This window comes from Thalassophryne amazonica, chromosome 10, assembly GCF_902500255.1.
Source record: "Thalassophryne amazonica chromosome 10, fThaAma1.1, whole genome shotgun sequence".
NCBI lineage: Eukaryota > Metazoa > Chordata > Actinopteri > Batrachoidiformes > Batrachoididae > Thalassophryne > Thalassophryne amazonica.
Genome location: NC_047112.1, coordinates 60,219,300 through 60,243,094, shown reverse-complemented (window position 1 = coordinate 60,243,094; position 23,795 = coordinate 60,219,300). Strand labels below are relative to the sequence as shown.

Here is a 23,795-nt window from a genome sequence, read left to right as displayed (position 1 = left end):
CAAATGGAATTCAACATTTATATCATCTCTGTGTGAACTGGATGGGTTAAATCTTTAGTTGCTAAAGTTTTTCTTTAAAGAGCAGACATTCAGTTAAATCTGGCAGCTCGTCATGATGATGTTTGACAGTTTGATTTTTCACCGGCTGGATGAACATTGCTGATCACAAACAAAATCCTGAGTACTTGCTGCTCTTGGAGAGCTGATGCAACACACAGGATGTGTGACAACATCTTCACCTTTCAAACATTAACCAAGTGCAGTCTAAAGACACCACCTTGTACGCCCGCTCACGTACTGCACATCTGCACATTTTAACAGTACGTGTTGTGATGTAACGGAGATATTTCGGGGTGATAGATGATGGAAAAAAGTCCAATTACATCATCTCTCGGTACCTCTCTAATGTGTGAGGTTTTCTTCAGGGCACAAATACTGAAAAGCTGACCAAATACATGATTTACCACCTTTATATCTTTGCACTCATTCTATGAAAACCCCAGAATTAGATAAAAGCATAGTTTTCTCCCTCTAATCCTTTTTATTTATATATTACCAAATCTCAGTGGACATCTTCTGATGGCAAAGCAAATCAAGCCCATACGCTGTATTATATCATTTACAGAGACCCAACATTGTTCATTATTTGAGAATGGTGCAAGGAGAAAAGAAACCTTTTTTATATAAACATGAGTCGCTTTCAGTCGCTTTAGTTCTGCAGCTCTTCCTATTACAATCACGCATTCATTCCAGTTTACTGGAAGCAACACTTACTGTAACTTCACCAAAGCATGTCGACATTCATTCAAGCTCAAGCTCATTTACAAACCAGACATTATGTTCTGAGAGGTCTGAGTCAGGACGCAACCTGCCCGGGCTCACGTCACACTAAGCGTCAAGGGCAGGAGGTTCAGGGAGACGTGTACAACAGCAGCATGCAGCGTGTGCACTATCCATACGTCACCTTCCATTATCATGCTTACACTATTGTCCGATAAAAGTCTCCCTGTGTCAAATCTGGAGTGCAAACAAAAATAAATTAACACTCATTTTCAGACAGCTGACAATAGCTGTTAGTTTTATCTCACTTTACTTTGTAATTTTGCAAAATTCAAAATAATCCAAACAGGAGAAGCAGCTCTGTTGTTTTAATGCGATGTCACGTATCCTCGTACCTCTGCCTGATATTTATGGTTGAAATGCTGAATGTGAGGTTGAGATTAAATGATTTATTACTTGGCAGTTTTTTTAATCTGCATTGACAAAATTTAATAGATATTTATGGAGTTATGTTCATGTCTGACTTGTTTTTTCTAATCGTGTTTTAGCTTTCTGGTTTGTAACAAAGTGTTCAATCTGTTCTTGACTGTTCGGTGCTTGTTAGTTTTCATCTTGTTAGTCTTCATTTTGCATGTCCACTTCGAGCTCGTTTGCTGTTAATTCTTCCAATTTAAACTCGTCAGTGTAATAAAATTCACTCGGAGAATGGTCCTCTTCATTGCTCATAATTTCTTTATTTGCTTTTTGGTATTTTTGCTTTTAAATTTCTTGTTTAATGAGGGACAATGCCAAATTTCTCGCTGTGAAAATTGGAAACAAAGCCGCAAATCTGATTCGTGATCCGGACCAATTGTCATTGTAACAGTCTGAGATGGAAAAATCTCAGATGGGAAATCAGCCAGACTGCACGTACTATTAGCGCCATATAGTAAAATAAATGACTGCATTGAGGAATTTGTAGAACATTTTGAAAAAATGGAAAATAAAGACAGCATCTCTAAAACATCCAGGCTACAGACAAAGTAACAACTTTAATCCTTTAGTATTCAGATGCATTCATCCTACTCAGATCATGTTTTCATACTCAATTTAGTGCTTAATATTAAAAGAGGATTTTATTTTGGCAGATTTTTAATCTGCCATCTGAGATGGAAAAATATAGCAGGTAGAAACCCATGTGACTCACATGCAACCAGCACACTCACAGTTCAAAGAATCTGTGACATATAAAGTGTGACATAGTACTTGCAATCAAAGTCTAAAATTTTTGTGGCAGATGCGGGATGTACTCTACTGTATGAACAGTTCCAATGAGTGGCACAATGCCCCTCCCCCCTTGATGGTGGACTGGACACTGACATGGACTCTCGTCAATTGTTGTGTTGTGTTCTGTACTGTAAACCTTTTGGTAGACTGGAATAAGCCATGGGTCACTCCTCTGAGTCTGGTCTGCTCGAGGTTTCTTCCTCAATATCATCAGAGGGAGTTTTTCCTTACCACTGTTGCCTGTGCGCTTGCCCTGAGGGGTTCGTAAGGTTAGACCTTACTTGTGTGAAGCACCTTGAGGCAGCTTTGTTGTGATTTGATGCTATATAAACTAAATAAAATGAACTGAATTGAAATCAAAGTTCTCAAAAACATAGAAATTATGAAAATAATACAAAAATAATATTTTCTAGTAATCATGTAAACAAACCCTTGGTAATACACCTGGGAGAAAATGAATCATGGCTGGTTACTGATACAAGTGGATTCTAAATTGCCTTCAACAGAATGATATGCTCAAAACATGAAATAAAAGTTATCAAAATAGATTTTCCCCCCAAAATCACAAATCCATGACCACCATGTCAAATCTCGTCTCACATCATGTAACAAATTTATTATGTATCGGCCCTATCAATTCCAAGGGTCTATTTGAGGCCATATCAAAACTACAACTGACTGTGAACAACCAACATCTTTTGCAACATTGCGTGATGATTTACCCTTTTTAAGAGTTTGATAATCCTCTCCTTTGTTTCAATTGACATCTCTCGTGTTGGAGCCATGATTCATGTCAGTCCACTTGGTGCAACAGCTCTCCAAGGTGTGATCACTCCTTTTTAGATGCAGACTAACGAGCAGATCTGATTTGATGCAGGTGTTAGTTTTGGGGATGAAAATTTACAGGGTGATTCCATAATTTATTCCTCAGAATTGAGTGAGTCCATATTTTTTTCCCTCTGCTTGGTCTAAAAAAGTAACTGTTACTGACTGCCACAATTTTTTTTCTTGATTTCTTATAGTGTTTCTTAAAGCCAGAAAGTTGCCATTTGAAATGACTTTAGTTTTGTGTCATGTCTGTGATCTGCTTTTTTTCTACAAAATTAAACAACTGAATGAACACCCTCCGAGACCGGTGATTCTATCATTTTTGCCAGGGGTTGTAGTAATCATCCAGACAAAAGATGCTGCCGCATATGGTATCTCTATGTCCACACGTAGTGAAACTATAGTGTCTGGGAAAAAAACTTTGACGTAGGGTCCAAGCACATAAGAACGATGACAATGATTGCATTGCATGTGAGTCAGAAATGTGTATTTCAGCGCCTGCCATCTGTGCTTCATCAGAACAACACGTGCACTGTGTCTGAGTGCGTGTGTGATTGTTGGATTTTGCTGTACGTAAAAAAAAAAAAAAAAAAACCCTGAGGGTTGAACTTTCCCCTACTTCTCACAGTGGCTCCCTCAGTGTCTCAGTGTTCTCCAACATTCATAATTTATGGTCACAACAGACAGACTGAAGCAGTCCCTGCCATAAACAGCAAGTTTAATTTCAATATGGTTCCACTGCGTTCTTTCTCCTCTGCACCTAAAAGTACAATTTGTTCAGACTTTACCAAAACCCTGCAACCAAAAATGCATTCAAAATTACTGTAAAAGTCTAACTTGTTTACATACAGTATTGTAGCGTATGAAAACCTGCTACCACAAATATGCAACATTTATGAATAAATACTTCTCTCACTAGTCTCCTTGTTGCACAGTCAATCAGTTTTTGACAAGTGCTGATTCCAGACATAATACATAGCACCACACTGCTGGCATTTCTTCATGACTGATGTAAATGAAGTTCAGGACCTACAGTATCCAGTGACTTGAAAATATTCATTATCTATGACTTGATTAAAGTGTAAAAGTGATGTTCTGTGTTAATATTCTTTATATTTATGGTCTCTGAAAATGGAGAGACTCTTGATGCAAACAGATGTGATTCCTAAATGCTTAACGTAATATTTTTAAAAGTCTGCACTCAAAGCACATCTTGGTGGTTTCTTTTCAACTACACTGTGGTGGGAAATAAAGATTTAGAGGATGTACAGCTTTTAATGTTAAATACCAATCTTGCTAGAAACTAACATAAACACAAACTCAAAAAAAAAAAAAATGACTGCTTTCATTGCACTGAGTGGCCGCTGCTGCAGATGTCCACGCCTCACTTCCGTCCTCTGAGGTCTGCCAGCCAATCAGGACAAGCACTATGTTATATAAACCTCACAAAGCAGCTCTGCAGCAGATAACATGCACAGACTCATCTGAATCCTTCCACAACAGACAAGATGACACCTCTTCTCCTCTTTATGGCCGTGCATGTGGCAGCTGGACTACCTGTTGAGAGAATAGCTGCAGGAGCCGGTGTGGTGAAATATGCATCCTGGGATGACGTAAACATAGTGGCTCATGGCCTTCTGCAGGTGGGACAAGGCCTGAGGGAGCATGTGGAGAAGACCAAGGCCCAGATGAAAGATGTCAATGCCAAGCTGAAAGTCTTCAACAGCTCAGTATCTGATCTGGGGAGAAAACAGAAGGAGCAAGACAAAGCTCTGAAGGCCAGGAAGGAGGAGGTGGAAGAGAAGGAGAAACTGGCAGCACAGCTGGCTGAGGAGGTGATGGCCAAAGTGAACGAGGTGAAGAAGGAGAGTGCGAACATTCACTCCAGAATGCAGAGGCTGGAGGAGAAGATGGTGGAAGTGCTGGCAGAGCCAAAAGTAGACAGCAACTCCAGTGTTCACTCAGCAGTCCCATTGGTCCAGGTGAGAGAGAGATAAATGTAAAAAATAAGAATAAAAACCCTCATTTGATTCCTGCCCATTTGTCTCTGCAGGACATTAGGTCTGAAATTAAAATCAGATTCATTCAAAGTGGTGTTTTTCTTTCTGGCTGTTTGCAGAGTTTAATGGAAGCTCAAAACAGACGCATTGACCAGCTGGTGGAGAAAATCAAACAACAACAAGACAAACTGGAGAAGCAGAGCCTGCACCTTCAGGCACTCCAGACCAAGGTACCTTAAACCACATTAAGGTTTACATGGGTGCACGATGTCTTGTGGTGATGTGGAACAATCTTGTAAACCAGATGTTCATAAAATCTGATTCTGTGGTTCCATCAGGTGGCAAAAAAGAGAGTGAAATCTCACCAACAGAGAGATGAAGAGATGGGACTGAGGGGAGAGCCAGAACCTGGAAACACTATGTCGAGTAAGAAAAGACATTTGTACTGTTGGAGATGTAAAAAAGCATGTGGTGCTAGTGCATGTGTAGACACTGTGTTGACCGTTGCCCTTAAATATTACATTCAAACAGTACAGTTCATGTTTATTCATTTTTCTTTTATTGTTTCAACACTAGAGGGTGCAAACTATTTGGAAGCATTTGGTGATATATTGAAGTCCACTTTTAGTACAGCATGTGATATTCTTCCAATAAATAACAACTCAAAACACAAGTGTTGCAAGAGTTTCAAAATGTTCTAGAGCAGTGCTTCAAGTTAGCCATTAATAATTTGCAGTACAGAAAAAAAGGAGTGACTTCTATGACATATCTCTGCCTCCGTGCCCAATAAATTATGTACAGTCCATCCAGAAAGTATTCACAGCACTTCACTTTTTCCACATTTTGTTGTTACACCCTTATTCCAAAATGGATGAAATTTATTTTTTCATCAAAATTCTACACACAACACCCCATAATGACAATATAAAAAAGCTTTTTGAAATTTTTGCAAATTTGTTAAAATACAAAACTAAGAAATCACACCTACCTAAGTATTCACAGCCTTTGCCATGAAGTTCAAACTTGAGCTCAGGTGCATCCCGTTTCCACTGATCATCCTTGAGATGTTTCTAACTGGAGTCCACCTGGGGTAAATTCAGTTGATTAAACATGAAATGGAAAAGCACACACCTGTCTACATATAAGGTCCCACAGTTGGCGGTGCATGTCAGAACACAAACCAACTCAAAGGAATTGTCTGTAGACCTCCGAGATAGGATTGTCTCGAGGCACGAATCTGGGGAAGGGTACAGAAACATTTCTGCTGCTTTGAATGTCTCAATGTGCACAGTGGTCTCCATCATCTGTAAATGGAAGAAGTTCTGATCAACCAGGACTCTTCCTAAAGCTGGCTGCCCAGCTAACTGAGCAATCACAGGAGAAGAGCCTAAATGAAGGAGGTGACCAAGAACCTGATGGTCACTCTGTCAGAGCTCCAGAATTCCTCTGTGGAGAGAAGAGAACCTTCCAGAAGGACAACCATCTCTACAGCAATCCACCAATCACGCCTGTATGGTAGAGCGACCAGATGGAAGCCACTTCTTAGTAAAAGGCCAAGGCAATCCGCCTGGAGATTGGCAAAAGGCACCTGAAGGACTCTCAGACCATGAAAAACAAAACTGTCTGGTTTGATGAGGCTTTGGTGTGAATGCCAACCATCATGTTTGGAGGAAACCAGGCACCATCCCTATAGTGAAACATGGTGGTGGCAGCATCCTGCTGTGGGGATGTTTTTCAGCAGCAGGAACTGGGAGACTAGTCAGGGTTGAAGGAAAGAATGAATGCAGCAATGTACAGAGACATCATGGATGAAAACCTGCTCCAGAGCGCTCTTGACCTCAGACTGGGGCGATGGTTCATCTTTCAGCAGGACAATGGCCCTAAGCACACAGCCAAGCTATCAAAGGAGTGGCTTCAGTACAACTCTGTGAATGTCTTTGAGTAGCCCAGACAGAGCCCAGACCTGAATCCCATTGACCGTCTCTGTAGAGATCTGAAAATGGCTGTGCACCAACGCTCCCCATCCAACCTGATTGAGCTTCACAGGTGCTGCAAAGAGGAATGGGCAAAACTACCCAAAGATAGGTGGACCAAGCTTGTGGCATCATATTCAAGAATTGAGGCTGTAATTGCTGCCAAAGGTGCATCAACAAAGTACTGAGCAAAGGGTGTGAAAACCTACGTACAATGGTGGGCACAGCTAACCAAAATGTTAGCTTCGATAACATTTAATCCGCAAACTGAAAAGTTATCTTTTTTAAAGCTAAACCGATAAACCCCTAGAAAATTTAGCGGAAGTTACAGATAAAAACTAAACTTTAAGCTATAACTTTCAGTATTCATTTCAGTACACTAGCAACTACTGACTCAACAACAAGCCAGCGCTTCTGTGTCAGATTAGCTTTCTCTCAGCCAGAGACCTAGTGATGGAAGACAAAGAGGAATAAAGACAGTTTCTCTTTACACCATACAGACTTGCCGGCATATCACGCAAGTCATCAACAAGCATACAGCTTTAACTTATGGTTAAAATTTTAACCAAAAAGGAAAAATGTGTGTGTGTGTGTGTCCAGACAAGTTATTTAAATTGTCACGTCTGGCGTTTTATAAAGTGAAAATATCAGCTATATGTTTTAGTTTTAAAGTAATGCACTAATTTTGAAGGTTTTAGTGTTTGGACACACATGCTGCAATGCATTATGGGTAATGTTACACGACAGGAGAAATGCATTGAGACTCTCTGATCAGGCTACACTTTAAGCGCTGCACACGGGCAACAGCATTAAACTCCTTGTATATTGTGCCTAAAACTCTTGTGAATATATTCTCTTGGTTTATAGATGTTATTGTGTTTGTTTTATGCCAGAAGATCAGGTTGTGTGAGCCACAATTGCTTCCTGATCATGTCATTCTGGGGGAAAGTGAAGTTTGCTCTTTAATGTCCTGCTTATTTTCCTTTACAACACTGTTTGTCCTCTTTGTTCCAGAGTTATATATATATAAAATGTCTGAAATTCGGTTTGCGTTTATTTAATTCCCCACAGCTTAAACGTAGCAGACATGGATCATTTGGAATATTTGTTTTAGTAAGTTTTCAGGGTCTCAGCTATAGAAAGAATGGGGCGAATCTTTGCTGTATTTCGCAGGTCGAAGAAAGCAGTCCTCATAATATCTTTAATGTGGAGGTCAAAGGACAACATAGGATCAGTGTGTTCAAGAAAACCAAGGTGAGAATGTGGAGCCAGCATTTAGTTTTACTGACTATGTCTCGTTTTTAAACCCATGGTAGTAAGAAAGGAAAATTTCTGAAATGACAAATGCTAAATTTAGCACTTTTTACTTGTGGAATAATGTTCAGAAAAGTGTTAATACAGCTGTATTCCTTTTGAGCTGGCAGTCAAATATTTCCTCCTGATGTTTTCCAAACTGACAAGAATATAAGAAGTCACCTTTGCCTTCAAACTTTCAAAACTTGACTTGCTGGCAGAGCAAATTGCAGTCAGTCCAAAGATCACACCAATCACACCGACTGTATGCTCCTGCTAGTGTCCCCTTTAACTTCAAAATAACTGATACGTTACCTGCCAGTGTGTAACATACCTTCAGAGATAAACCAGAGTTCAGCTACAGGATGGTCATTTACAGAGTGAAGAAGTATGTCGCAGCAACACCACAACCAGATTTCACAGTATTATGTGTGGAAAGGAAATGACACGAGCTTCTAAAGTCAAGTTCACCAACGATGACCAATCACCAATCCTAACCACTCAAATCACTTCACCTTCATAGGCCCAATATGAATGCCAAATCTGATTAAAACTGGATTAGGTGTTCATATCTTGTGAAAATTCATACAAACAGACACCTTGGTAGTCACAAGAGTGTACTCCTCTGACGGTGGCAGTACTAAATAACTGTTTTGCTGAATTCTATGTGGCGTTCCTGTGTTTTACCCTGCCTCATGCCCGATGACTGATGGGATAGGCTCCAGCCCCCCGTGACCTTTAATTGGAGTAAGCACTTATAGAAATTGGATGATTTCTGCTTTGTGATTTCTTGCCAGGTTTGGCCAGGGATTGCCACGATTTATTTGTTCAAGCTCAGCGACCCAGTGGTGTCTACACCATCCAGCCTGAAAACTCCCAACCCTTCAATGTCCTGTGTCAAATGACACCAGGTGAGCAAACTGAACTGCTTCAAAGTACACATAGCCCCACACATATGGGGAAAGCCTCGGTATACTTCAAGCACATAATTGTCAGAAATTGCATGTGAGGAGAAAGTTTACTGGAAACAAAGGGTGATCAAATGATGCTTCACACACAAATTTTTCCACTGCAGCATGCATAATTTGCAAAATTATTCAGTGCAAATATGCTAATGAAAACAATTCTAGCATCCTCATTGTAAGCTTTTCTCTACTGTGTCTGCATCACAGAAGGTGGGTGGACCTTCATCCAACAACGTCACGATGGATCCCAGAACTTCAATCAGCTGTGGGATCAGTATAAGAAAGGTTTTGGCAATCTAAAAGGTGAGTACTGCATTTTATATATATATATATATATATATATATATATATATATATATATATATATATACACGAGGTCTGTGAGAAAAGTATCCGACCTTTTTATTTTTTTCAAAAACTATATGGATTTGAATCATGTGCGCTTGCATCAGACAAGCTTGAACCTTCGTGTGCATGCATGAGTTTTTTCACGCCTGTCGGTTGCGTCATTCACCTGTGGGCAGGCTTTGAGTGAGCACTGGTCCACCCCCCTCGTCGGATTTTTATTGTTTAGGAATGGCGGAGCGACTGCCGCTTTGTTCCATGAAAATGTTTTCAGAAACTCTGCCAGACAGCCAGATGGAAACCATTTGGAAAATTCAGATGGCTCTCGGTGAAGATTCTATCGGTATCACACGGACCATTAAAACTGGATTAAAAATGGCCCACGGCGGCGGAGGGTGCACCGTGCCCCGAGCGGCCATCGACAGGCTGGAATGAGCAGATCACTTCCAAATTTAAGGCTCTGTTGATGCAGGACTTCGTGTGACTAGCAGTTTCAGAAGAGGTCGGGATCAGCACTTTATCGGCACATTCCACTGTTAAAGGAGATTTTGTAATGAAAGACGTGCGGACGGATTCACGCGTCGAGACACAGCCGCTCATGGCACGGGACAAACAACACCTTCGTGTTGGAAGTCTCACAGGACAAGTTGGAACATGCCCAGCTGTTAAACAATTTCTCGGATACTCACTCGACTGAAAAGCCACCGAAAGCCGTCTGAATCTTACGAATGGTTTCCAACACGGAGGTGTTTTTTTTTGTTGAGCACGTCGGCTCCGTGCTGACGCGCGAAATCCTCTGCACGTCTTTCATTACAAAATCTCCTGTAACAGTGGAATATGCCGCAAAAGTGCTATGTCCAGCTCTCTTGCCATTTCTGTGGTAGTCACCGATGTCCCGGATCAACACAGCGTTCAGTTTAGAAATGATCCGGGTCGTTTCCAGCCTGTCGATGGCCCGCGCGGTGCGCTGCGCGCCCTCCGCCGCTGTGGGCTGTCTTTAAAAAGGTTTTAACACTCCTTAATCCGTGTGACGCCGACAGAATCTCCACCGAAATCCATCTGAATCTTTCGAATGGTTTCCAACTGGCTGTCTCTAACAGTTTCTGAAAAAAAATTCATGGAGCAAAGCGGCAGCCTCTCAGCCATTTCACTGACAATAAAAATCCGACGAGGGTGATGGACCAGTGCTCACTCAAAGCCTGCTCACAGGCGAATGACGCAACCGACAGGCATGAAAAAACTCACGCATGCGCACGAAGATTCAAGCTTGTCTGATGCAAGCGCACATGATTCAAATCCATATAGTTTTTGAAAAAAATAAAAAGGTCAGATAGTTTTCTCACAGACCTCGTATATATATATACACACGTTTCAAAAAAGTTGGGACGGGGCAACAACAGAGTGGGAAAGTTGATGAATGCTCAAAGAACACCTGTTTGGAACATTCCACAGGTGAACAGGTTAATTGGAAACAGGTGAGTGTCATGATTGGGGATAAAAGGAGCATCCCCAAAAGGCTCAGGCGTTCACAAGCAAAGATGGGGCGAGGATCACCACTTTGTGAACAACTGCGTGGAAAAAAAAGTCCAACAGTTTAAGAACAATGTTTCTCAGCGTTCAATTGCAAGGAATTTAGGGATTCCATCATCTACAGTCCATAATATAATCAGAAGATTCAGAGAATCTGGAGAACTTTCTACACGTAAGGATGAAACTGACATTGAATGCCCATGACCTTCAATCCCTTCAGGCAGCACTGCATTAAAAACCGACATCATTGTGTAAAGGATCTTACTGCGTGGGCTCAGGAACACTTCAGAAAACCATTGTCAGTAAAATCAGTTTATCGCTACATCTACAAGTGCAAGTTAAAACTCTACCATGCAAAGTGAAAGCCATACATCAACCACATCCAGAAATGCCACCGACTTCTCTGGGCCCGAGCTCATTTGAAATGGACAGACGCAAAGTGGAAAAGTGTGCTGTGGTCTGATGAGTCCACGTTTCAAATTGTTTTTGGAAATCATGGACGTCGTGTCCTCCGGACAAAAGAGGAAAAAGATCCATATTATTATTATTATCCAGATTATCCATCCAGATTATTACTAGCGCAAAGTTCAAAAGCCAGCATCTGTGATGGTATGGGGGTGTGTTAGTGCCCATGGCATGGGCACTAACACATCTGTGATGGCACCATCAGTGCTGAAAGGTACAACCAAGTTTTGGAGCAACACATGCTGCCATCCAAGCAACGTCTTTTTCAGGGACGTCCCTGCTTATTTCAGCAAGACAATATCCAAGCCACATTCTGCACGTGTTACAACAGCGTGGCGTCATAGTAAAAGAGTACAGGTACCAGACTGTCCTGCCTGCAGTCCAGACCTGTCGCCCACTAAAAATGTGTGGTGCATTAAGAAGCGCAAAATACAACAATGGAGACCCCAGACTGTTGAACACCTGAAGTCGCACATCAAGCAAGAATGGGAAAGAATTCCACCTACAAAGCTTCAACAATTAGTGTCCTCAATTCCCAAACGCTTGAGTGTTGTTAGAAGGAAAGGTGATGTAACACAGTGGTAAACATACCCCTGTCCCAGCTTTTTTGAAACGTGTTGCAGGCATCCATTTCAAAATGAGCAAATATTTACACAAAAACAAAAAAGTCTATCAGTTTGAACATTAAATATTTTGTCTTTGTGGTGTATTCAGTTAAATATAGGTTGAAGAGGATTGGCAAATCATTGTATTATGTTTTTATTTACATTTTACACAACGTCCCAACTTCATTGGAATTGGGGTTGTAAGTAATGGGCCCCTTTGGTATAGCACCTGTAAATAATCCGTTTAATTGCCAGTTTGCTTCAGATAAGTCAGGGGATGGATACATGAACATTTCCAAGTCACTGAATATTTTTTTGGACTTATTTACATCAGTTATAAAGAAATACAAACAGTATGGCACTCTATGGTAAATTTGTGTGGAGCAGACAGTTCTCAAAACTGAGTGACTGTGCAAGCAGGAGAAGAGTGAGGAAAGCCACCAAGACACCCAGATGAAGTTACAGGCTTCTGTGGCTGTGATTGGAGAAATTGTGCACACTGCATGTTTTCTAGTTTGTATCCCGAGTTCTATAGCTTCATTGGGTTTAGGTGATTTTATTTGTAACCGTAGGTAGATTTGTCTTGCAGCAAACAGAAAGGGGTGTCCATGTTAGTCAGACACAACAATAATAAAAACACTTGAAGCAGCAGGACCTTCATGGCCGGGACGACGGTGGGGATCGAACCCACGCGGCTCGCACAAAAGACCATTCCTCTACCAGGTCAGCCAAAGGGGAACTCCCCATTAGCCAAGCTAGTGGGAACGTCTTTTCAATTGGGACCCGGGACTTTCATCCTGCTACACACTGAAAACACTAATAAAGAACATATGCAAAACAAAAGCGTAACACAGATACAACCAGGCACTCACAAGTTTACTAAAAGACTAAAAACAGGCAACAAGAGAAACCACTAAAAGACAGCCAACATAAAATCGATGTGCAAAATCCAAATAAATAAATATGTGCAATCCCTGCTAAGATTTATTCAAGTGGACAATTGCTGCTGGAATAAAGCTGCTCCTGTAGCGTTTTGTCCTACATCTTGGGACTTTGAACCTATGACCAGAAGGTAGGAGCTGGAATTCGCTAGCCAGAGGACGGAAATCATCACTTGTGATGCAGCTGACTATCTGCTGTAACTGTTTGGTGTACAGGGATTCTAAACTCAGCTGCGACTCACCACTCAACCGACTGGACCATTTAATAATCTGACCCAGTCTGTTCTAGTCCTTCAGTGTCAGACTGCCAAACCAGGCAGGAACAAAGGTGAGAGCACACCCCTTTGTGGCGAGCCAGTAGAAGAACACACTTGACTTTTTAACAAATAGAACACAGAACAGTTCTACTTGTTAAAAAGTCTAATATCCAGCCCACAAGATTATTGCTTAGTTTAAAATGTTCTAAAAGCCTTTTGGTTAAAATAAAGGGTTGAATTGTGTTAAAACCTGAGAAGTCAATAAATAAAAGCAGTGCATGACACCCACACTTCATTTTGAAGTGGTATAGAGGAGGAGTTTCTTTCACCAAATCAGTCTGACAAATTGTAGCTGAACGTTCAGGTCTTCTTTTTAAGAAAATAAGAACCAGTGGCCTAAGGTGATGACTAGATATCTTTGGTACTATAGGTTTCCTTGCAGAATTCTTGGGTAACAGCCGGAATGACTGTGTCAAAAGGTTACTTAGTGTGAATAAAATGAGTATTACATACATTATGAGGGAATATCAGCAACAAAACTTTGGCCATGTGGTGCCTTTCTCTGGGCATATTCCAGCATGCTGGTGCCTCAGTGCTGAGGACCTCAGTGGATGGAGAAGGCCAGGGTATGCTCATATTTCACCTTGCTGTGGCAGAATGGTTACTTTCGAGAGGTGGAGATGAACCAATTGTCTGCCTGAATGGTTGCCATCCAGTACCCAAGGCAGTTAGTTATGTAATGTGTTGGACACAGCAATGTGCGTCGACAGTGCATACTCCCAGACCTGACCTTGCTCTATTGCTCTTTGCACTTCAGTGAGTTTGTTTCTGCTCCAGGTAGTGTGACATTTTCAACAAGTTTTGTTGCCAGGTGTGAAAAAAATAAAACATCTGTGGCTGAGATCACTGGCATTGCAGAATATCACAATCCTCGTTCCACCTCACAAATGTTCATGTTTCTCTTCTGTCAGGTGAATTTTGGTTGGGCTTGGACAACATCCGCTCCATTTCCAGACAAGGCGAGTATATTCTGCAGGTGGAAGTCGCCGATTGGACAGGAGAGGAGCACCAGGTTCAGTATCGGTTCCAACTTGATGGAGAAGAAAAGAAATACACTCTCCATCTGGAGCAAGCTTCTTCAGATGGCATTCTGGACATACCTCTGTCGACTGGAGCTTCTGGACTTCCCTTCTCCACATCAGACCAGGACAACGACCTCAGTGATGACAAAAACTGTGCTGAGCTTCTCTCAGGTATGACACTCCACTGAACTCGTCTTTAAACTGTCCGACAGAGAGAAAAAACATAGGTCTTACAGCATGCTATGTCCTTACAGGGGGCTGGTGGTTCAGCAGCTGTGGTGAGTCCAATCTGAACGGCAAGTATCACAAAAGACTGAGACTGTCCAGCAGACAGGGGATGTTCTGGAACTCCACAGTGGGACACAAACCTTTGAAGAGCACTCTCATGAAGATTGCACCGACCACAATAAAGCAATGAGTCCCAGAGGATGTAGCATTTTTCTGCACCAGTCATACTTTAAAACAAGAACATATGTATAAGCAGCGTTTTATCTTGAATGTATTAGAAGCACAAAGTAAAACTTTCACATGGTTAGCTTCAGTATAAACACAAATGTTCACTCCTGATCACACACTGGATCATCTGATATTTCTATGCTATATAATTCATCATGTCGGTCATATTGACTGGTTTAACATAATTCCCCTTTATAAGGGATGTATTTTTTGTTTTATATCTTAATTACTTCTCATTACATCATGTTTTTTACATTTCTGTGTATTTTTCAATCAAATGGATGAAAATAAAGTTTTATAAGCTTTAACACATCCTGAATCATTTATTAATGACAGACACACAACCTGCAGGCTGCTGAATCACAGTAAAATATATGCACTTAAACAAAAAAACAAAACTGACTTTGCTATTATTTCTTTTGCACACCTTCTCAACCAGCCTCCAGTGACACAGCTGTATTTGTATTCAGTCAAGTCCATAAGTATTTAGACAGTGGCAATTTTTGTCCTTTTTCCCCTCTGAACACCACTAGTTTAAATGGAAAGATGTGAAATTTCAGCTACCATTTGCAAAAAGACATATGGGAGAGTAAAGCCTAGAACTGATTTGTTTTGTTGTATTAAAATCCTTCTCTGGTCCACTGAACCATGAAGCTGTGAATGCCAAAATTTGCCCTATCCCCATTTTCTCATCACAGCCACAGAAGCCCCTTAACTTCTTCAGTTATTACAAGTGCCTTGGTGGCTTCCCTCACTAGTCTCCTTCTTCCAGTTATTCAGTTTTTGAGAACTACCTGCCCCAAATATTTACCACAGTAACAAATTGTTTGTATTTCTTGCTGGTTGATGTCAGGTCCAAGACATACTCAGTGACATGGAAATGTTCATGTGTCCATGGGAAATCGTACCACTGCCCAAATACATATGGACCCAACTGTACAAGGGGCGACTGAGAGGTTTTGAAGCTAACCCAGAGAAAGTAGGGCATGGCTCTCCATCTTTTGTTTTCTGTCAAACCAACATTTCTCAGCATTGCACCAAGTGAGCCAAAACTTCACTCATTCTCAAGAAATGTTGGTTTCTAAGAACACAAACTATTGAGAACCACACCCTAAATTCTCTGGGTCAGGCTCAAAGCTTCACAATCGCCCCTCGTATGTACTGCTACATCCCAAGACTGTTGAACTGGTTGTATATCTTGGTTTTGATGTAAATTTATTCCCAGTGTGAAAATCTTTCCATGTGCATTCTATCACTTCCCCAGTCATGAAAAGTCCCATACAGTGGTGTTTCGCTGTCATGTGCCACCTTCCTAATTCTCCAGTAGTGATGCAGCACAGACTCTTCGTGACCTCACCCTGTATCAATCGGTTAATAAAGCAAGTTTGAACTTTTCTAAATTGAAAGATCAAGATCTGAACTGCAATAATGTGTAAATGTATTGTTGGATTTTTTTTTGGCTGACATAAATGTGTTTGGCACCACTGCCACCTGCTGGGATTAAATATAAACAAAAAAGGATGATGTTTAGGAAAAAGATTCCTGCAACAGAATTCAAAATCTGTTTGATACTGTCTACATATGTCCAGTAAATTCCATCCATCATTTTTGTTAACCAGCTTATCCCAGTGAAGGGTCACGGGGGGCTGGAGTCTATCCCAGATTTCATTGGGCAACACCCTCAACAGCCTGCCAGTCTAAACAATCACGTCAACATACTGCACCATAGCTGTCAGAGTACTTATGAACCTACATGTTTTCTAACCATCTTAAGCCAACATCTTGGTCCATTTTGTCTGTATTCTGTAGGAATCTGCCAAAACAGCATAAAGCACTGGTTGACCAACATTTATGGGCTACAGGGGTTGATTTGCCATCACCCTGGTATATGAATTACAATACCCACAACCTCAGAAAACCACTGTGGGTCCTGACGAGTAAAACCTCACACAGACCTGTGGTCTGGAAAATAATCTGGCACAGCCAGGTGTTAAGCCCCACGACCTGCTCCCAGATAAGTGCTTGACTAAGTGAGTGAGTGCGTGAGCCAGCCAGGTGTTAAGTGAACATGTGCATTTCCTGGTCCAGTTGCTGGAATCCTCAGCAGAGGCACCTACTTTCTCGACAATACGGGAGAAAGCGTGAAAAATCATCACATCTGTCTCACTAAGAAGTAACATACTTGACAAACATTGTCCTGATGACCCAAACATTGAAGACATCCAATCGCTTTACCTCACTGCTTAGCATCATCGGGATTCTGTAGACTTGGTTCTTTGCCCTACAGTAGATCTCTGTAGCACCATCACTGCTCAGCAATGTCGTGATTCCTTCATCTCTTCCCAGCTAGTAGAGAGGTTTGGAGCCTCGGATCACGCACTTCAGCGTGAGCATATAGGCACAAATGTGAAGATGATTCCAGAACTTGGACTTCTGCTGACACTTTTTGCATATTTGCCATTTGTTAAAGCTGCAGTGTGTAATATTGAAGGGTGTTTATTTGCAGCAATGTAAAACAGCGTTCATAACCATCTGTTCATTAGAGTACCTGTAACAATGAATCAATGCATTTTTCATAAGCTTAGAATGAGTCCTTCATATCTACCTGGGAGCAGGTCCACTCATGTTGCACCACTATGTTGATACAGTAGCCCAAAAGGGACATACTTACTGTCATATTTTGCAGCATGACTGAAGGAAAAAGGAGGAATCTGTGGTTGCTCCCAAATCCACTGTCTGCTGGTTGTTAGTAAAAACATGAAAGTGAAAACATGAAGGGAAACAAAATCATGACTGGCAACAGCATAATGCAATGTGCAACCCCACCACCACATGACACTAAATCCTACACAATGTAGCTTTAACCTTTGAGGTCCCTGACCAATGACAAGAATCAAAGGCATCCAAAACAAGCATGGTATCATTAAAACATTTATTTTTGTAATAATTTGTCCTTTTTTCTTTTTGCATAAGTGCAAAATGCACCCAAACAGCCACCTGAGGGAAGTCTACATCTTTAAATAAAAAAACAAGCAAAGTGTACATTTATAGTACAAAATTTTCTTCTTAAAAAAATTGCAGTTTGTGTATAATATATATTTATAATCTCAAATTTAAACAAACCTTAAATGCTCATAAAGTAAAACTTACTAAATGAAAAATAAAAATACTATACCCTAGAATTTAAAGCTGAGAAAACTTGAGACCCTGTTTTCATTTGTGTGTCATAAATATACATATTTATATGCAAGTCTCTACGTAGTCTCTGTGCTAGTGTTTGTCTAGACAATCAAAGTTATTGCAAAGTAGTTAAGTTCTACTATAAAACATGGGGTGGGGAGTAATAAAAGCTTCTTTCTGCTTTTTGCTTCATAAATTATTAAAAAAAATCTTTTACATCCCTTTATAATTTACTAGAATCCCTGCCTTCACAAAGGTTTCTATTTCACAAAGTGTGTGCATTCAACAGTTCCACAGAACAATCCAGAAATCCAGGTTTGCTTTTTAGCAAGAACACACATTTCCCTGACTTTTTTTTTTGTTTGTTTTTGTTTACTGAAATTTACACCACAATGCTGCCCAGAGCTGCCTGTCAGCGTCGGTACGGGTGGAAGCCCTGTACGTTATGGTTCTGCCCTCTGCCGAATGCGCTGGTGGCAGGTTGAGGGGCGGCGGCAGGTTGTGCTGTGGGAGCTCCATATGAGGCCGCTGGCTGTCCAGGGTCTGCAAAGCTGTGGCTGAACGCGCTCAGGTCCTGACTGTACCCTGAGATGGACAAGAGATGGGACAGATCAGGTAAGAGAACAGCATTTTGTCACCAATGTCACCAGAAAGTGTTCAGGAAAAATGTTTGTGTGTGTTAAATTGTCAACATATTTCAAACGGTTTACATTCACTGCAGTATTAAAGCAGCATTAGTTTTTGACGCCATCTAGTGTTGAGGTTTCAAATCACAACTACCCCAAAACTGAACCATGCCCTTCTTGTACAAAGCATGTGCTCATGTGCATCTGTCAAACTTGAACTGGAGACTGACACAGTAGACAGTACTGCACTGACCGGCATGATGATTAGAAATGCAGTAACTGTTGTACTACGACACTGATCAGAAATCTTCTCAGACTATGAAACAGGGATTAATAAGGTAGCCAGTCTTGCTTTCACAGAGGTTCAGCAATGTCTGGCAAGCTAAAGTTACTGAATGATAACGCACATACATGATGAATGAACTAGACACCACTTATCCTGATCTAGTGTCTGTTCTAAATAATACGATAAAGTGGGATGAAGGACTAAAGTCCAAGTTCATGCACAAACCTCTCTGGCTCTGCTGTACAGGGAAAGACACCTGGGGGTGCATAAACCTGCAGCTCATGCAAATATATAGATTTTCCTGTGTGATCTGAACCGCATCCTTTTTGAGAAGAACAATTGCATTTGTATAATGCTTTTCCATCCAGGAGATACTCAATGTGTTTTAAAATGACTGCCTCACATTTACTTCCCCAGCCCAGGCCAGGACCCATTTTTATAGCTGGGTAGACTGAGACAATGCAGATTAAGGGTCTTGTCCAAGGACACACACAGGTAGCTTGAGCAAGATTCTAACCCAGGTCTACATATTGGCAACAACAATCAAGTTACACTATGTTCAGCTTCTCCAATTTAATTTAATTTAATTTATTTCTTATATAGCACCCATTCACAATAAAGTTGCCTCAAGGTGCTTCACACAAGTAAGGTCTAACCTTACCAACCCCCAGAGGAAGCACAGAGGTGACAGTGGTAAGAAAAAACTCCCTCTGATGATTTGAGGAAGAAACCTCAAAACGACCAGACTCAAAGGGGTGACCTTCTGCTTCGGCCATGCTACTGACACAAATAACAATATAAATATACAGGAAATTTTGGAAGTCCATGCTGGTGGATGGGACAGGAGCCCAGCAGAAGAAGACGCCCACTTCCATCTCTGGATGTAGCCGCACCTCAAACAGAGAGAAAAAAACAGAATCAGGCTTCCAAAAGACAACAAATACAGCATAATTTGTCAGCATTAAAGAACAAGAAAAACAGAAGAAATACTAAGGTGATCGCTGGCCACTAGCCCTAAGATTCACTAAAAGACCCAGAATTTAGATAAAGTTGAGGCCATGGCCTGCTCCGTTTCCAAATAAAATGAATTTAAAAGGGTAAAAAGCATAGTAACATACAATGCCACTATGCTAGCCAAACAAAAGGGAAAATAAGTGCGTCTTAAGTCTGGACTTGAAAGAATCTACAGAATCTGACTGTGTTACTGATGCAGGGAGATCATTCCACAGAACAGGGGCACGATAAGAACAAACAGAATCCTATAACTCTTTCAGAGTCATGGGTGTCTTAATGACTTCCCTCATGAGTCTCCTTCTTGCAGTCATTCAGTTTAGAAGACTGTCTACTCCAGACAGATTTACCATAAAGAACCATACTGTTTGCACTGCGTAACAACTGGCGTGAATGAAGTACAAGACACACAGCGATTTAAATATTAATATTTGAATCCCTGCTTCTGGAAAGAAAACCTGGTGTTTCACTTGTCATGTTCTTTTGTCATTGGTTATATATATCTAGAGACTTCCAATCCAATACTTGTATTTCCTAGATTTTGCACTTGCACAGAAACATACTACAAACACATTAAAAATAAAATCTATTAAATATCAATTTATTTAGTTTATATAGTGCCAAATCACAACAAAGCTGTCTCAAGGAACATTATACAAGCAAATCAATCCATTGTGCATGGTTACCATGAATTAAAGGGGGTAGAGGGACAAATCACCTTTAATAAAAGGTACTCCTTTCTGTTTTATGTTTTTTCCCAAAGTTAAGTAAATCAATGTCTTATATTTCATATATTGTCCCTCAGTTCCATTTAGCACAGAAGTGCAGTAGTAAAACTAGGACACTCAGCGCAATATAGAATGTTTAAGTTGTTAAAAATATCCATTATTATTATTAATAATATTCTTATTAGTAGTAATAGTAGTAGCAGTAGTAGTTGTGCAAAATGTCTTCAAAAGTGGCCCTTTACTCTCTAAGGTCATTGGGGGGTCATTGTCTGTTCCCACTCCTCATCCACTGCCTATTCCCAGATCAGACAGTAGCAGTCTCTGAGCAACAAGAAAACCCACACATGTAATAATATTATGTAATATGTAAAGCGCCACAATAAAACATTTCCATCATGTGCAATCCAAGAGAAACACATGCGGTGCATATTTGAAGGAAAGGAGAATATATATATATATATATATATATATATATATATATATATATATATATATATGTATGTGTGTGTGTGTGTGTGTGTGTGTAGTTATTACCCCGGGGGAGCTGCCTATTTTAGCATCACCACTGTGCTCTGAAATAGTAAACACACTGTTGATTATGTGTGTAATTAAAATACAGGCGTGTTGCATATGTTGAGGTGTGTTGCAGGTGTGCCAGTGCAATAAAATACTTTTAAGACATTTGTGCCCTGTGGTGAATGCTGACCTGTGTGTGCGCCTGCTCACTCCAACACCACACAAGTGAGAGGGAAATGTACAGAGATCTAGAGAATCCGATTTCATTCTTCCGAAATCAGTTGATAAGAAAAAGGCTTCTGCCGCTCCAGGAACATCACTGAAATATGTTGATCTTTGACCAAATTTCATTCTAAATGTGGCTAAAAATTAACTTACCACATCAGGCAAGACATGAGCATGGAACACTAGTCTGACAACACCTTTCAACCTACAACGTTGAGCAGACAAGCGCTACTGCCAAGCCCTTGACCTGACTTACTTGAGGACCAATAACACCATTGTATAATTCTAAGATCAATTTCTATAATGCAACAATTTCATTATACATTTTCCCTGTCTTCAAACAGCATTCCTTCAGTGAGCCCTTTTGTATTGGAAATAATTATCTATTACTGAATGTGTTATCCACTAAGCAAGACTAAAAGGAAAGACCATTTCAGGTACAGTTAAGTAGCACTACTTCCTGGGGTTCATTGATGAAAACAATCCCTCCCAAGATAATCTTGAAAGATAAATGCAACAAGTGTTCAGCTCAGACACTGGATGGCGCCATCTCCCTGCAAACATACAAGTAAATTGATGTGCTGATAAAATTAGCTAGTGCATCTAAAGCCCCTTTCACACTGGCGTATTCGTAGAGCTGCGTATTGCAGCGTTGTGTTTCATTTAAGTACGCCCGAAATGCACGTGTACTCAGCCTTTTTCCGTGTTCGGAAATCTGCTTGCAGCTGCATGTGTTCACTTTTTAATGTGCACACAGTCACGTGTACCTTCCCGCTATTTAAAACCAGTTCACTCTGCCGGCTGTGCAGAACACGTCACTGCGCTTGGAAAACAGTGGACTGTATCATGAGGGTTTTACAGTTGCATCACTGCCAGGTATGTAGCCAAAGCTGCTATTTTCTGCCTCTGTGGAAGTGCACTCTGTTCTCTACTGCACAGTGTGGTGCGGCTCAGAGTCATTGAACTTTTTTTTTTTTGTCTTGATGGATCATTTTCATTGTGTACAGATGCTGCTGAGTCTGGCTGTGGTAAAGGCTGCTGTGAATGAAGCACTGTGACTCTAAACTTTTAAAGATCTGGTTGCTCAGATCAGGTCCGCTGATATGATCAGATCTGATCGATTAGGTCGTCTGATGAGTGCACAGACATGGAGCAAGTGCGCTTTTATTTTAAAATCACAGCTCTTATTCAGGTTTTATCAGACACAGAGAGAGAAAGGGAGAGCAACAAAAAAAGAGTGAGGTCGAGAGCGACGGGGGGAGGGGGGGAGAGAGAGAGAGAGAGAGACCTGCTGTTTCTGTATTTCTGAGTTGAGGTTCGATTCCTTGTTCTAAGCACACACGTCTATCAGTTACTGTACATCAGCTGTTCTGATCACACACAGGTGCTGTGGGTTGCGTGATCCTGTTCTCAGCTGATTCCTCTGCATGCACTCAGTTTTTGGTTGTGTACAGGAGCGCCGTGTTGCACAGACTTGCATGCAGTAATGCTGTGATGCGCAGACCTGCTTAAAACTGTGTCCAGCGCTCTACGCCGAAGAAAATTAAACATGTTTAATTTCTTCCATCCTACGTGCATAGCCCTCAACATACTGCTGCGTAGGGAGAACAAACTCGACATAGAGCTGCTAAAAGTGGGCGTAGAGCTGCTCAACTCGGCGTAGACGATACGGCACAATACGCAGCTCTACGAATACGCCAATGTGAAAGGGGTTTTAAGCATCAGCAGTTTATGTATGGCTAATCTAAAAGGCCTTTGACATAATAAAGAGATCGATTTGTTTGCGCCAAACACTTTAGCTGGTACAGCATGAAAAGTAGTTGCAACCAAATCTCTCCAGCTTATTTGTGGCAACTGGTTGGCAACTTCCTGTTAACACAAGATTTAACATTTAAAAATGGGCACTAATAAATAGTGGAGTAAGTCAGAAACAACTGCAACAGACAGTAGAGAGAAAGAAAAGTACAATATCGCTGGTGCTCAAAGTGCTTCAGGAACAGAAAAAGTAATTCTGAAGAAAAAGGGGGCAGTCCAACAGGACTACCAAAAAAGTCTGAAAGACTTAAATTTGCCATCATTGTGTCCTTTACATCTTCGTTTCTCACTGGTTTAGGTATAATGTAGTGACAGCACATGGCGGGAAAGCAACAGGTTAATGGACTGCTGATGTGCAGAGAAAACTGAACCATGAACAAGTTTTCTAATAATTAGATCATCCTTTCAGCAAAGCAATGAGGACAAAGAGCAGACAAAAAGGAGGAAATGATTAGACGCCAGCATAGTAAAACTACTCTGCAGAGGAAGATAGTAAAACCAAAGGCTCTGAGGATATTTTCCATGTAAATTTCATTCAAATCCATTCAGCCTTGGGATTTAACAGTAGTGGTTTACTATACTCAAGAAAACACACAGTATTTTGCATATACATGCAATATGC

General features: G+C 40.9%; 2 protein-coding genes across 2 annotated transcripts in view; one reads left to right on the top strand and one right to left on the bottom strand.

Annotated features, from left to right (window-relative positions):
* Nucleotides 1-4,327: 4,327 nt before the first annotated feature.
* LOC117518839 (angiopoietin-related protein 4-like) lies at nucleotides 4,328-15,090 on the top strand. The gene is made up of 7 exons (XM_034180082.1): nucleotides 4,328-4,856; nucleotides 4,994-5,104; nucleotides 5,213-5,300; nucleotides 8,938-9,051; nucleotides 9,313-9,408; nucleotides 14,220-14,501; nucleotides 14,585-15,090. The coding sequence occupies exons 1-7, from the start codon at nucleotides 4,383-4,385 to the stop codon at nucleotides 14,746-14,748; spliced, it is 1,329 nt and encodes a 442-aa protein (XP_034035973.1). The 5' UTR covers nucleotides 4,328-4,382; the 3' UTR covers nucleotides 14,749-15,090.
* A 2,614-nt stretch (nucleotides 15,091-17,704) lies between these two features.
* dazap1 (DAZ associated protein 1) overlaps nucleotides 17,705-23,795 on the bottom strand; it is a 101,624-nt gene continuing 95,533 nt past the window's right edge. The window contains exon 13 of the mRNA XM_034180081.1: nucleotides 17,705-18,551. Coding sequence (XP_034035972.1) covers nucleotides 18,379-18,551 — 173 coding nt within the window. The 3' untranslated portion in view covers nucleotides 17,705-18,378. The remainder of the gene's footprint in view (nucleotides 18,552-23,795) is intronic.